Genomic DNA, 16,118 nt, shown 5'->3' with positions numbered 1-16,118 from the left:
CCTAATTGCCCTTGAGAAGGTGGTGGTGAGCTGCCTTCTTGAACCGCTGCAGTCCGTGTGGTGAAGGTTCTCCCACAGTGCTGTTAGGAAGGGAGTTCCAGGATTTTGACCCAGCGACGATGAAGGAACGGCGATATATTTCCAAGTCGGGATGGTGTGTGACTTGGAGGGGAACGTGCAGGTGGTGTTGTTCCCATGTGCCTGCTGCTCTTGTCCTTCTCAGTGGTAGAGGTCGCGGGTTTTTTGAGGTGCTGTTGAAGAAGCCTTGGCGAGTTGCTGCAGTGCATCCTGTGGATGGTACACACTGCAGCCACAGTGCGTCGGTGGTGAAGGGAGTGAATGTTTAGGGTGGTGGATGGGGTGCCAATCAAGCGGGCTGCTTTGTCCTGGATGGTGTCGAGCTTCTTGAGTGTTGTTGGAGCTGCACTCATCCAGGCAAGTGGAGAGTATTCCATCACACTCCTGACTTGTGCCTTGTAGATGGTGGAAAGGCTTTGGGGAGTCAGGAGGTGAGTCACTCGCCGCAGAATACCCAGCCTCTGACCTGCTCTTGTAACCACAGTATTTATATGGCTGGTCCAGTTAAGTTTCTGGTCAATGGTGACCCCCAGGATGTTGATGGTGGGGGATTCGGCGATGGTAATGCCGTTGAATGTCAAGGGGAGGTGGTTGGACTCTCTCTTGTTGGAGATGGTCATTGCCTGGCACTTATCTGGCACGAATGTTACTTGCCACTTATCAGCCCAAGCCTGGATGTTACATAAGAACATAAGAAATTGGAGCAGGAGTAGGCCAATCGGCCCCTCGAGCCTGCTCCGCCATTCAATAAGATCATGGCCGATCTGATCCCAACCACAAATCTAAAGAACACAAGAAGTCGGAGCAGGACCCGGCCACATAGCCCCTGGGCCCTCTCCGCCACCCACAGGGCATTGACCGATCCGAACTCAGCTTCATGTCCAATTTCCTGCCCGCTCCCCATAACCCCTAATTCCCTTTACTTCTAGGAAACTGTCTATTTCTGTTTTAAATTTATCTAATGATGTAGCTTCCACAGCTTCCTGGGGCAGCAAATTCCACAGACCTACCACCCTCTGAGTGAAGAAGTTTCTCCTCATCTCAGTTTTGAAAGAGCAGCCCCTTATTCTAAGATTATGCCCCCTAGTTCTAGTTTCACCCATCTTTGGGAACATCCTTACTGCATCCACCCGATCAAGACCCTTCACAATCTTATATGTTTCAATAAGATCGCCTCTCATTCTTCTGAACTCCAATGAGTAGAGTCCCAATCTACTCAACCTCTCCTCATATGTCCGCCCCCTCATCCCCGGGATTAACCGAGTGAACCTTCTTTGTACTGCCTCGAGAGCAAGTATGTCTTTTCTTAAGTATGGAGACCAAAACTGTATGCAGTATTCCAGGTGCGGTCTCACCAATACCTTATATAACTGCAGCAATACCTCCTTGTTTTTATATTCTATCCCCCTAGCAATAAAAGCCAACATTCCGTTGGCTTTCTTGATCACCTGCTGCACCTGCATACCAACTTTTTGATTTTCTTGCACTAGGACCCCCAGATCCCTTTGTACTGCAGTACTTTCCAGTCTCTCGCCATTAAGAAAATAACTTGCTCTCTGATTTTTCCTGCCAAAGTGCATAACCTCACATTTTCCAATATTATATTGCATCTGCCAAATCTCCGCCCACTCACCCAGCCTGTCTATATCCCCTTGCAGGTTTTTTATGTCCTCCTCACTCTCTACTTTCCCTCCCATCTTTGTATCATCTGCAAATTTTGATATGTTGCACTCGGTCCCCTCCTCCAAATCGTTAATATAGATTGTAAAGAGTTGGGGACCCAGCACCGACCCCTGTGGAACACCACTGGTTACTGGCTGCCAGTCCGAAAATGAACCATTTATCCCAACTCTCTGCTTCCTGTTCGATAACCAATCCTCCACCCATGCCAGAATATTACCCCCAATCCCGTGATTTTTTATCTTAAGTAATAATCTTTTATGTGGCACCTTGTCGAATGCCTTCTGGAAGTCTAAATACACTATGTCCACTGGTTCCCCTTTATCCACCCTATATGTTATATCTTCGAAGAACTCAAGCAAATTTGTCAGACATGACTTCCCCTTCATAAAGCCATGCTGACTTTGTCCTATTAAATTATGCTTATCTAAATGTTCCGTTACTGTCTCCTTAATAATAGACTCCAAAATTTTACCCACCACAGATGTTAAGCTAACTGGCCTATAATTTCCAGCCTTCTGCCTACTACCCTTTTTAAATAACGGTGTTACATTAGCAGTTTTCCAATCTGCCGGGACCTCTCCTGAGTCCAGGGAATTTTGGAAAACTATCACCAAAGCATCCACAATCCCTACTGCCACTTCCCTCAAGACCCTAGGATGGAAGCCATCAGGTCCAGGGGATTTATCCGCCTTGAGTCCCATTATTTTACTGAGTACCATCTCCTGAGTGATTTTAATCGTATTTAGCTCCTCCCCCCCGAGAGTCCCCTGTTTGTCCAGTGTTGGGATATTCTGAGTGTCCTCTACTGTAAAGACTGTTGTCCAGGTCTTGCTGCATGCGGGCTCGGACTGCTTCATTATTTGAGGGGTTGCGAATGGAACTGAACACTGTGTCGTCATCAGCGAACATCCCCATTTCTGACCTTATGATGGAGGGAAGGTCATTGATGAAGCAGCTGAAGATGGTTGGGCCTAGGACACTGCCTTGAGGAACTCCTGCAGCAATGTCCTGGGGCTGAGATGATTGGCCTCCAACAACCACTACCATCTTCCTTTGTGCTAGGTATGACTCCAGCCACTGGAGAGTTTTCCCCCTGATTCCCATTGATTTCAATTTTACTAGGGCTCCTTGGTGCCACACTCGGTCAAATGCTGCCTTGATGTCAAGGGCAGTCACTCTCGCCTCACCTATGGAATTCAGCTCTTTTGTCCATGTTTGGTCCAAGGCTGTAATGAGGTCTGGAGCCGAGTGGTCCTGGTGGAACATGTCACTCTGCTTTATAAGAAAGGAGAGAGGGGGAAACCAGGGAATTATAGACCAGTTAGCCTAACATCTGTTGTGGGGAAAATGCTGGAGTCTATAATTAAGGATAGGGTGGCTGAACACCTTGAGAATTTTCAGTTAATCAGGGAGAGCCAGCATGGATTTGCGAAAGGTAGGTCGTGCCTGACAAACCTGATTGAATTTTTTGAAGGTGACTAAAGTAGTGGACAGGGGAATGTCAATGGATGTTATTTTTATGGACTTCCAGAAGGCATTTGATAAGGTCCCACATAAGAGACTGTTAGCTAAGATAGAAGCCCTTGGAATCGAGGGAAAAGTATGGACTTGGTTAGGAAGTTGGCTGAGTGAAAGGCGACAGAGAGTAGGGATAATGGGTAAGTACTCACATTGGCAGGATGTGACTAGTGGAGTCCCGCAGGGATCTGTCTTGGGGCCTCAATTATTCACAATATTTATTAACGACTAAGATGAAGGCATAGAAAGTCTCATATCTAAGTTTGCCGATGACACAAAGATTGGTGGCATTGTAAGCAGTGCAGATGAAAACATAAAATTACAAAGCGATATTGATAGATTAGGTGAATGGGCAAAACTGTGGCAAATGGAATTCAATGTAGACAAATGTGAGGTCATCCACTTTGGATCAAAAAAGGATAGAACAGGGTACTTTCTAAATGGTAAAAAGTTAAAAACAGTGGATGTCCAAAGGGACCGAGGGATTCAGGTACATCGATCATTGAAGTGTCATGAACAGGTGCAGAAAATAATCAATAAGGCAAATGGAATGCTGGCCTTTCTATCCAGAGGACTGGAGTACAAGGGGGCAGAAGTTATGCTGCAGCTGTACAAAACCCTGGTTAGACTGCACCTGGAGTACTGTGAGCAGTTCTGGGCACCGCACCTTCGGAAGGACATATTGGCCTTGGAGGGAGTGCAGCGTAGGTTTACTAGAATGATACCCGGACTTCAAGGGTTAAGTTACGAGGAGAGATTACACAAATTGGGGTTGTATTCTCTGGAGTTTCGAAGGTTAAGGGGTGATCTGATCGAAGTTTATAAGATATTAAGGGGAACGGATAGGGTGGATAGAGAGAAACTATTTCCGCTGGTTGGGGATTTTAGGAGTCGGGGGCACAGTCTAAAAATTAGAGCCAGACCTTTCAGGAGTGAGATTAGAAAACATTTCTACACACAAAGGGTCGTAGAAGTTTGGAACTCTCTTCCGCAAACGGCAATTGATACTAGCTCAATTGCTAAATTTAAATCTGAGATGGATAGCTTTTTGGCAACCAAAGGTATTAAGGGATATGGGCCAAAGGCAGGTATATGGAGTTAGATCACAGATCAGCCATGATCTTATCAAATGGCGGAGCAGGCACGAGGGGCTGAATGGCCGACTCCTGTTCCTATATGAGGGTGGGGCCATATAGACCCTTCTCCTCCCCCCACCCCCCAACCTCCAGTGCACGAGGGGGGGACTGACCCGGGCGTACCGGAGCACAGACAGACAGACAGACAGAACCTCCTCACCATCCTGTTCCACATCATAATGACCCACAGACAGACAGACAGCTCCTCACCATCCTGTTCCACATCATAATGACCCACAGACAGACAGCTCCTCACCATCCTGTTCCACATCATAATGACCCACAGACAGACAGACAGCTCCTCACCATCCTGTTCCACATCATAATGACCCACAGACAGACAGACAGCTCCTCACCATCCTGTTCCACATCATAATGACCCACAGACAGACAGCTCCTCACCATCCTGTTCCACATCATAATGACCCACAGACAGACAGCTCCTCACCATCCTGTTCCACATCATAATGACCCACAGACAGACAGCTCCTCACCATCCTGTTCCACATCATAATAACCCACAGACAGACAGACAGCACCTCACCATCCTGTTCCACATCATAATGACCCACAGACAGACAGACAGCTCCTCACCATCCTGTTCCACATCATAATGACCCACAGACAGACAGCACCTCACCATCCTGTTCCACATCATAATAACCCACAGACAGACAGACAGCTCCTCACCATCCTGTTCCACATCATAATGACCCACAGACAGACAGACAGCTCCTCACCATCCTGTTCCACATCATAATGACCCACAGACAGACAGCACCTCACCATCCTGTTCCACATCATAATAACCCACAGACAGACAGACAGCACCTCACCATCCTGTTCCACATCATAATGACCCACAGACAGACAGACAGCTCCTCACCATCCTGTTCCACATCATAATGACCCACAGACAGACAGACAGCACCTCACCATCCTGTTCCACATCATAATGACCCACAGACAGACAGCACCTCACCATCCTGTTCCACATCATAGAATCATAGAAGTTACAACATGGAAACAGGCCCTTCGGCCCAACATGTCCATGTCGCCCAGTTTATACCACTAAGCTAGTCCCAATTGCCTGCACTTGGCCCATATCCCTCCATACCCATCTTACCCATGTAACTGTCCAAATGCTTTTTAAAAGACAAAATTGTACCCGCCTCTACTACTGCCTCTGGCAGCTCGTTCCTGACACTCACCACCCTTTGAGTGAAAAAATTGCCCCTCTGGATCCTTTTGTATCTCTCCCCTCTCACCTTAAATCTGTGCCCCCTCGTTATAGACTCCCCTACCTTTGGGAAAAGATTTTGACTATCGACCTTATCTATGCCCCTCATTATTTTATAGACTTCTATAAGATCACCCCTTAACCTCCTACTCTCCAGGGAAAAAAGTCCCAGTCTGTCTAACCTCTCCCTGTAAGTCAAACCATCAAGTCCCGGTAGCATCCTAGTAAATCTTTTCTGCACTCTTTCTAGTTTAATAATATCCTTTCTATAATAGGGTGACCAGAACTGTACACAGTACTCCAAGTGTGGCCTCACCAATGCCCTGTACAACTTCAACAAGACATCCCAACTCCTGCATTCAATGTTCTGACCAATGAAACCAAGCATGCCGAATGCCTTCTTCACCACCCTATCCACCTGTGACTCCACTTTCAAGAGCTATGACTCTGTACTCCCAGATCTCTTTGTTCTATAACTCTCCCCAACGCCCTACAATTAACGGAGTAGGTCCTGGCCCGATTCGATCTACCAAAATGCATCACCTCACATTTATCTAAATTAAACTCCATCTGCCATTCATCGGCCCACTGGCCTAATTTATCAAGATCCCCGTTGCAATCCCAGATACCTTCTTCACTGTCCACAATGCCACCAATCTTGGTGTCATCTGCAAACTTACTAACCATGCCTCCTAAATTCTCATCCAAATCATTAATATAAATAACAAATAACAGCGGACCAGCACCGATCCCTGAGGCACACCGCTGGACACAGGCATCAGTTTGAAAAACAACCCTCCACAACCACCCTCTGTCTTCTGTCGTCAAGCCAATTTTGTATCCAATTGGCTACCTCACCTTGGATCCCATGAGATTTAACCTTATGTAACAACCTACCATGCGGTACCTTGTCAAAGGCTTTGCTGAAGTCCATGTAGACCACGTCTACTGCACAGCCCTCATCTATCTTCTTGGTTACCCCTTCAAAAAACTCAATCAAATTCGTGAGACATGATTTTCCTCTCACAAAACCATGCTGACTGTTCCTAATTAGTCCCTGCCTCTCCAAATGCCTGTAGATCCTGTCCCTCAGAATACCCTCTAACAACTTACCCACTACAGATGTCAGGCTCACTGGTCTGTAGTTCCCAGGCTTTTCCCTGCGCCCTTCTTAACAAAGGCACAACATTTGCTACCCTCCAATCTTCAGGCACCTCACCTGTAGCGGTGGATGATTCAAATATCTCTGCTAGGGGACCCGCAATTTCCTCCCTAACCTCCCATAACGTCCTGGGATACATTTCATCAGGTCCCGGAAATTTATCTACCTTGATGCGCGTTAAGACTTCCAGCACCTCCCTCTCTGTAATATGTACACTCCTCAAGACATCACTATTTATTTCCCCAAGTTCCCTAACATCCATGCCTTTCTCAACCGTAAATACCGATGTGAAATATTCATTCAGGATCTCACCCATTTCTTGTGGTTCCGCACATAGATGACCTTGTTGATCCTTAAGATGCCCTACTCTCTCCCTAGTTACCCTTTTGCCCTTTATGTATTTGTAGAAGCTCTTTGGATTCACCTTTGCTTATCTGCCAAAGCAATCTCATGTCCCCTTTTTGCCCTCCTGATTTCTCTCTTAACTCTACTCCGGCAATCTCTATACTCTTCAAGGATCCACTTGATCCCAGCTGCCTATGCATGTCATATGCCTCCTTCTTCTTTTTGACTAGTGCCTCAATCTCCCGAGTCATCCAAGGTTCCCTACTTCTACCAGCCTTGCCCTTCACTTTATAAGGAATGTGCTTACCCTGAACCCTGGTTAACACACTTTTGAAAGCCTCCCACTTACCAGACGTCCCTTTGCCTGCCAACAGACTCTCCCAATCAACTTCTGAAAGTTCCTGTCTAATACCATCAAAATTGGCCTTTCCCCAATTTAGAATTTTAACTTTTGGGCCAGACCTATCCTTCTCCATAGCTATCTTAAAACTAATGGAATTATGATCACTTGTCCCAAAGACAGACCACAGACAGACAGACAGCTCCTCACCATCCTGTTCCACATCATAATGACCCACAGACAGACAGATCCTCACCATCCTGTTCCACATCATAATGACCCACAGACAGACAGCTCCTCACCATCCTGTTCCACATCATAATGACCCACAGACAGACAGCACCTCACCATCCTGTTCCACATCATAATGACCCACAGACAGACAGCTCCTCACCATCCTGTTCCACATCATAATGACCCACAGACAGACAGACAGCTCCTCACCATCCTGTTCCACATCATAATGACCCACAGACAGACAGCACCTCACCATCCTGTTCCACATCATAATGACCCACAGACAGACAGACAGCTCCTCACCATCCTGTTCCACATCATAATGACCCACAGACAGACAGACAGCTCCTCACCATCCTGTTCCACATCATAATGACCCACAGACAGACAGCACCTCACCATCCTGTTCCACATCATAATAACCCACAGACAGCACCTCACCATCCTGTTCCACATCATAATGACCCACAGACAGCACCTCACCATCCTGTTCCACATCATAATGACCCACAGACAGACAGACAGCTCCTCACCATCCTGTTCCACATCATAATGACCCACAGACAGACAGACAGCTCCTCACCATCCTGTTCCACATCATAATAACCCACAGACAGACAGACAGCACCTCACCATCCTGTTCCACATCATAATGACCCACAGACAGCACCTCACCATCCTGTTCCACATCATAATGACCCACAGACAGACAGACAGCTCCTCACCATCTGTTCCACATCATAATGACCCACAGACAGACAGACAGCACCTCACCATCCTGTTCCACATCATAATGACCCACAGACAGACAGACAGCACCTCACCATCCTGTTCCACATAATGACCCACAGACAGACAGACAGCACCTCACCATCCTGTTCCACATCATAATGACCCACAGACAGACAGCACCTCACCATCCTGTTCACATCATAATGACCCACAGACAGACAGACAGCTCCTCACCATCCTGTTCCACATCATAATGACCCACAGACAGACAGACAGCTCCTCACCATCCTGTTCCACATCATAATGACCCACAGACAGACAGACAGCTCCTCACCATCCTGTTCCACAAAATCGTTGGGATCATTGTCTCGGCTACGAGATGTCACTGGTTGAATTAAAAGAAAAGGAATTAATTGCTAGGTATCAGTGAGTATTTGATATCTACCTGGCAGGAGGGAGTGATTTCAATGTGACACCTTTACACAGGCAGGTCCGATTATAACTGTGGCCTTGAGTATAAAGGGAATCTCACAGTAGGAGAATTTATAACTTGACAATAGGGACTGACTCCCATCTGCATGGCCTGGACCCATTATCCTCACTCCCTTGGACATGCTCCATACCAGCCCACTACTGTCTAGAAATATCTGGTGACCTTCTCAATGTAGTTCAGGCTAACTCCATCCACCCATCGTGCATGGAGAAGGGGCCAGCCCGCACACTAACGATCCCATCACCAATGGTTCTGCCTCGGCTACGTGGCCTGAGAGATTGTGCCAGTTTCTAACTCGCAGAAATACAATTCTCCCCGACAGCTGCTCTCAGTTTCCATTCCACTCACTCGAAGTTTCTGCCCTCCAGCCCCACAACCCTAATTAAGATCCTGACCTCATTTGACCTGATTCATTTAATACAGATTGTGTGTAATTCTAATCACTGTCATCAACACCTCAATCAGCAAGTGTAGACAGTGTCTGACAACACACAACCCGAGACACCTCTGGACACTTCACCTTCCAACAATCAATCAGCTTTTTCTAATTGCTGCACATGGCACGGGTTAGATACAGAGTAAAGCTCCCTCTACACTGTCCCATCAAACACTCCCAGGGCAGGTACAGCACGGGTTAGATACAGAGTAAAGCTCCTCTACACTGTCCCATCAAACACTCACAGGGCAGGTACAGCACGGGTCAGATACAGAGTAAAGCTCCCTCTACACTGTCCCATCAAACACTCCCAGGGCAGGGACAGCACGGGGTTAGATACAGAGTAAAGCTCCCTCCACACTGTCCCATCAAACACTCCCAGGGCAGGTACAGGGTTAGATACAGAGTAAAGCTCCCTCTACACTGTCCCATCAAACACTCCCAGGGCAGGGACAGCACGGGGTTAGATACAGAGTAAAGCTCCCTCCACACTGTCCCATCAAACACTCCCAGGGCAAGTACAGGGTTAGATGGAGAGTAAAGCTCCCTCCACACTGTCCCATCAAACCCTCCCAGGGCAGGTACAGGGTTAGATACAGAGTAAAGCTCCCTCTACACTGTCCCATCAAACACTCCCAGGGCAGGGACAGCACGGGGTTAGATACAGAGTAAAGCTCCCTCCACACTGTCCCATCAAACACTCCCAGGACAGGTACAGCACGGGTTAGATACAGAGTAAAGCTCCTCTACACTGTCCCATCAAACACTCCCAGGGCAGGTACAGGGTTAGACACAGAGTAAAGCTCCCTCCACACTGTCCCATCAAACACTCCCAGGGCAGGTACAGCACGGGTTAGATCCAGAGTAAAGCTCCCTCTACACTGTCCCCATCAACACTCCCAGGGCAGGTACAGAACTTATGTCAGACACCGAGAGCTCAATACTACAGAAAGCCGAGAGGAGTATAGAAAGTGCAGGGGTGAAATTAAAAAGGAAATTAGGAAAACAAAGAGAGGGCATGAAAAAATATTGGCAAGTAAAATCAAGAAAACCCAAAGATGTTTTATAAATACATAAAGAGCAAGAGGATAACTAAGGAAAGAGTAGGGCCGATTAGAGACCAAAAAGGGAACCTGTGTGTGGAGGCGGAAGATGTGGGTCTGGTTCTTAATGAATACTTTGCGTCTGTCTTCACAAAAGAGAGGGATGATGCAGAGATTGTTTATGAGGAGGAGGAGGAGGAGGAGGAGTGTGAAATATTGGATGGGATAAACATAGTGAGAGCAGGAAGTATTCAGGGATTAGCATCTTGGAAAGTAGATAAATGGCCAATGGGCACTCTCGCTGCCGATTGTCACGATTCTCTGATCACCATACATGATCCAACACTCTGTGGAGAGGAGCATTAAACGTGTCTCACTATCACTAACTGCGAGCAGCGAGGGAGCGTTCAGTCTACAGCACTCACGGGATAACGCGGGAATTGTTGGACAGCATATCCCGCGAAGTGACGTGTCGGGTCTGATCTTCATTACACTTCACATCGAGGGTCAGCTCCACCGAACACTCTGGGCAGAACTCATCACAGGTACAGTCCTGGGGCAGAGACAGTGAGCAACACAGAGCCCAGTCAGAAAAGATACTGAGATAGAGTGCCCAGCTCTCGAGGTAACCCGCCCCCAGGCACACACGCTCTCCCAGACTTCCTCACACACAACACTCCTCAGACCGTGCACTAATGCTCACCTACCCTCGAATACTGCATCTTATCCACAATGTCATCACTTGTTAGAGGAATCAATCTGGAAAAGAATAAATATCGAGCTGAAGCAGGCACAGATCAAAATCAAGTTCAAAATCAGTTTCCCCTCATGTTTGAGATGCCTGTTTATTTAGATTCACCGACTGTCCGCCTGTTTATTTAGATTCACCGACTGTCCTCCTGTTTATTTAGATTCACCGATTGTCCTGTTTATTTAGATTCACCGATTGTCCTGTTTATTTAGATTCACCGATTGTCCTGTTTATTTAGATTCACCGATTGTCCTGTTTATTTAGATTCACCGATTGTCCTGTTTATTTAGATTCACCGATTGTCCTGTTTATTTAGATTCACCGATTGTCCTGTTTATTTAGATTCACCGACTGTCCTCCTGTTTATTTAGATTCACCGACTGTCCTCCTGTTATTTAGATTCACCGACTGTCCTCCTGTTTATTTAGATTCACCGACTGTCCTCTTGTTTATTTAGATTCACCGATTGTCCTGTTTATTTAGATTCACCGACTGTCCTCCTGTTTATTTAGATTCACCGATTGTCCTGTTTATTTAGATTCACCGACTGTCCTGTTTATTTAGATTCACCGACTGTCCTGTTTATTTAGATTCACCGACTGTCCTCCTGTTTATTTAGATTCACCGACTGTCCTCCTGTTTATTTTGATTCACCGATTGTCCTGTTTATTTAGATTCACCGACTGTCCTGTTTATTTAGATTCACCGACTGTCCTGTTTATTTAGATTCACCGACTGTCCTGTTTATTTAGATTCACCGACTGTCCTCCTGTTTATTGAGATTCACCGATTGTCCTGTTATTTAGATTCACCGATTGTCCTGTTTATTTCGATTCACCGATTGTCCTGTTTATTTAGATTCACCGATTGTCCTGTTATTTAGATTCACCGACTGTCCTCCTGTTTATTTAGATTCACCGATTGTCCTGTTTATTTAGATTCACCAATTGTCTTCCTGTTTATTTCGATCACCGACTGTCCTGTTTATTTAGATTCACCGACTGTCCTGTTTATTTGGATTCACCGATTGTCCTGTTTATTTAGATTCACCGATTGTCCTGTTTATTTAGATTCACCGACTGTACTGTTTATTTAGATTCACCGACTGTCCTCCTGTTTATTTAGATTCACCGATTGTCCTGTTTATTTAGATTCACCGATTGTCCTGTTTATTTAGATTCACCGATAGTCCTCCTGTTTATTTAGATTCACCGATTGTCCTGTTTATTTAGATTCACCGATTGTCCTGTTTATTTAGATTCACCGATTGTCCTCCTGTTTATTTAGATTCACCGATTGTCCTGTTCATTTAGATTCACCGATTGTCCTGTTTATTTAGATTCACCGACTGTCCTCCTGTTTATTTAGATTCACCGACTGTCCTCCTGTTTATTTAGATTCACCGACTGTCCTCCTGTTTATTTAGATTCACCGATTGTCCTGTTTATTTAGATTCACCGACTGTCCTCCTGTTTATTTAGATTCACCGATTGTCCTGTTTATTTAGATTCACCGACTGTCTCCTGTTTATTTAGATTCACCGACTGTCCTGTTTATTTAGATTCACCGATTGTCCTGTTTATTTAGATTCACCGACTGTCCTGTTTATTTAGATTCACCGACTGTCCTGTTTATTTAGATTCACCGACTGTCTCCTGTTTATTTAGATTCACCGACTGTCCTCCTGTTTTTTGATTCACCGACTGTCCTCCTGTTTATTTAGATTCACCGACTGTCCTCCTGTTTATTTAGATTCACCGACTGTCCTCCTGTTTATTTAGATTCACCGACTGTCCTCCTGTTTATTTAGATTCACCGACTGTCCTCCTGTTTATTTTGATTCACCGATTGTCCTGTTTATTTAGATTCACCGATTGTCCTGTTTATTTAGATTCACCGATTGTCCTGTTTATTTAGATTCACCGATTGTCCTGTTTATTTAGATTCACCGATTGTCCTGTTTATTTAGATTCACCGATTGTCTTCCTGTTTATTTCGATTCACCGACTGTCCTGTTTATTTAGATTCAACGACTGTCCTGTTTATTTGGATTCACCGATTGTCCTGTTTATTTAGATTCACCGACTGTCCTGTTTATTTGGATTCACCGATTGTCCTGTTTATTTAGATTCACCGATTGTCCTGTTTATTTCGATTCACCGACTGTCCTCCTGTTTTATTTAGATTCACCGATTGTCCTGTTTATTTAGATTCATCGACTGTCCGCCTGTTTATTTAGATTCACCGACTGTCCTCCTGTTTATTTAGATTCACCGATTGTCCTGTTTATTTAGATTCACCCGATTGTCCTGTTTATTTAGATTCACCGATTGTCCTGTTTATTTAGATTCACCGATTGTCCTGTTTATTTAGATTCACCGATTGTCCTGTTTATTTAGATTCACCGATTGTCCTGTTTATTTAGATCACCGATTGTCCTGTTTATTTAGATTCACCGACTGTCCTCCTGTTTATTTAGATTCACCGACTGTCCTCCTGTTTATTTAGATTCACCGACTGTCTCCTGTTTATTTAGATTCACCGACTGTCCTCTTGTTTATTTAGATTCACCGATTGTCCTGTTTATTTAGATTCACCGACTGTCCTCCTGTTTATTTAGATTCACCGATTGTCCTCCTGTTTATTTAGATTCACCGACTGTCCTGTTTATTTAGATTCACCGACTGTCCTGTTTATTTAGATTCACCGACTGTCCTCCTGTTTATTTAGATTCACCGACTGTCCTCCTGTTTATTTTGATTCACCGATTGTCTGTTTATTTAGATTCACCGACTGTCTGTTTATTTAGATTCACCGACTGTCCTGTTTATTTAGATTCACCGACTGTCCTGTTTATTTAGATTCACCGACTGTCCTCCTGTTTATTGAGATTCACCGATTGTCCTGTTTATTTAGATTCACCGATTGTCCTGTTTATTTCGATTCACCGATTGTCCTGTTTATTTAGATTCACCGATTGTCCTGTTTATTTAGATTCACCGACTGTCCTCCTGTTTATTTAGATTCACCGATTGTCCTGTTTATTTAGATTCACCAATTGTCTTCCTGTTTATTTCGATTCACCGACTGTCCTGTTTATTTAGATTCACCGACTGTCCTGTTTATTTGGATTCACCGATTGTCCTGTTTATTTAGATTCACCGATTGTCCTGTTTATTTAGATTCACCGACTGTACTGTTTATTTAGATTCACCGACTGTCCTCCTGTTTATTTAGATTCACCGATTGTCCTGTTTATTTAGATTCACCGATTGTCCTGTTTATTTAGATTCACCGATAGTCCTCCTGTTTATTTAGATTCACCGATTGTCCTGTTTATTTAGATTCACCGATTGTCCTGTTTATTTAGATTCACCGATTGTCCTCCTGTTTATTTAGATTCACCGATTGTCCTGTTCATTTAGATTCACCGATTGTCCTGTTTATTTAGATTCACCGACTGTCCTCCTGTTTATTTAGATTCACCGACTGTCCTCCTGTTTATTAGATTCACCGACTGTCCTCCTGTTTATTTAGATTCACCGATTGTCCTGTTTATTTAGATTCACCGACTGTCCTCCTGTTTATTTAGATTCACCGATTGTCCTGTTTATTTAGATTCACCGACTGTCCTCCTGTTTATTTAGATTCACCGACTGTCCTGTTTATTTAGATTCACCGATTGTCCTGTTTATTTAGATTCACCGACTGTCCTGTTTATTTAGATTCACCGACTGTCCTGTTTATTTAGATTCACCGACTGTCCTCCTGTTTATTTAGATTCACCGACTGTCCTCCTGTTTATTTTGATTCACCGACTGTCCTCCTGTTTATTTAGATTCACCGACTGTCCTCCTGTTTATTTAGATTCACCGACTGTCCTCCTGTTTATTTAGATTCACCGACTGTCCTCCTGTTTATTTAGATTCACCGACTGTCCTCCTGTTTATTTTGATTCACCGATTGTCCTGTTTATTTAGATTCACCGATTGTCCTGTTTATTTAGATTCACCGATTGTCCTGTTATTTAGATTCACCGATTGTCCTGTTTATTTAGATTCACCGATTGTCCTGTTTATTTAGATTCACCGATTGTCTTCCTGTTTATTTCGATTCACCGACTGTCCTGTTTATTTAGATTCAACGACTGTCCTGTTTATTTGGATTCACCGATTGTCCTGTTTATTTAGATTCACCGACTGTCCTGTTTATTTGGATTCACCGATTGTCCTGTTTATTTAGATTCACCGATTGTCCTGTTTATTTCGATTCACCGACTGTCCTCCTGTTTATTTAGATTCACCGATTGTCCTGTTTATTTAGATTCATCGACTGTCCTCCTGTTTATTTAGATTCACCGACTGTCCTCCTGTTTATTTAGATTCACCGATTGTCTGTTTATTTAGATTCACCGATTGTCCTGTTTATTTAGATTCACCGATTGTCCTGTTTATTTAGATTCACCGATTGTCTCCTGTTTATTTAGATTCACCGATTGTCCTGTTTATTTAGATTCACCGATTGTCCTGTTTATTTAGATTCACCGATTGGTCCTGTTTATTTAGATTCACCGATTGTCCAGTTTATTTAGATTCACCGATTGTCCAGTTTATTTAGATTCACCGATTGTCCTCCTGTTTATTTAGATTCACCGACTGTCCTCCTGTTTATTTAGATTCACCGACTGTCCTCCTGTTTATTTAGATTCATCGACTGTCCTCCTGTTTATTTAGATTCACCCATTGTCCTGTTTATTTAGATTCACCGACTGTCCTCCTGTTTATTTAGATTCACCGACTGTCCTGTTTATTTAGATTCACCGATTGTCCTGTTTATTTAGATTCACCGACTGTCCTGTTTATTTAGATTCACCGACTGTCCTGTTTATTAGATTCACCGACTGTCCTCCTGTTTATTTAGATTC

General features: G+C 44.4%; 1 protein-coding gene across 1 annotated transcript in view; it reads right to left on the bottom strand.

The window, feature by feature from the left end:
* polr2c (RNA polymerase II subunit C) overlaps positions 1–16,118 on the bottom strand; it is a 29,034-nt gene that overhangs the window by 10,745 nt on the left and 2,171 nt on the right. The window contains exons 3-5 of the mRNA XM_067977311.1: positions 11,151–11,203; positions 10,868–10,996; positions 8,806–8,857 (exon numbers count right to left, since the gene is read on the bottom strand). Coding sequence (XP_067833412.1) covers positions 8,806–8,857; positions 10,868–10,996; positions 11,151–11,203 — 234 coding nt within the window. The remainder of the gene's footprint in view (positions 1–8,805; positions 8,858–10,867; positions 10,997–11,150; positions 11,204–16,118) is intronic.

The sequence above is a fragment of the Heptranchias perlo genome, unplaced genomic scaffold (genome assembly GCF_035084215.1).
Source record: "Heptranchias perlo isolate sHepPer1 unplaced genomic scaffold, sHepPer1.hap1 HAP1_SCAFFOLD_1410, whole genome shotgun sequence".
Lineage (NCBI taxonomy): Eukaryota > Metazoa > Chordata > Chondrichthyes > Hexanchiformes > Hexanchidae > Heptranchias > Heptranchias perlo.
The sequence above is the reverse complement of the archived record's forward strand: the minus strand, read 5'-3'. Positions and strand labels throughout refer to the sequence as shown.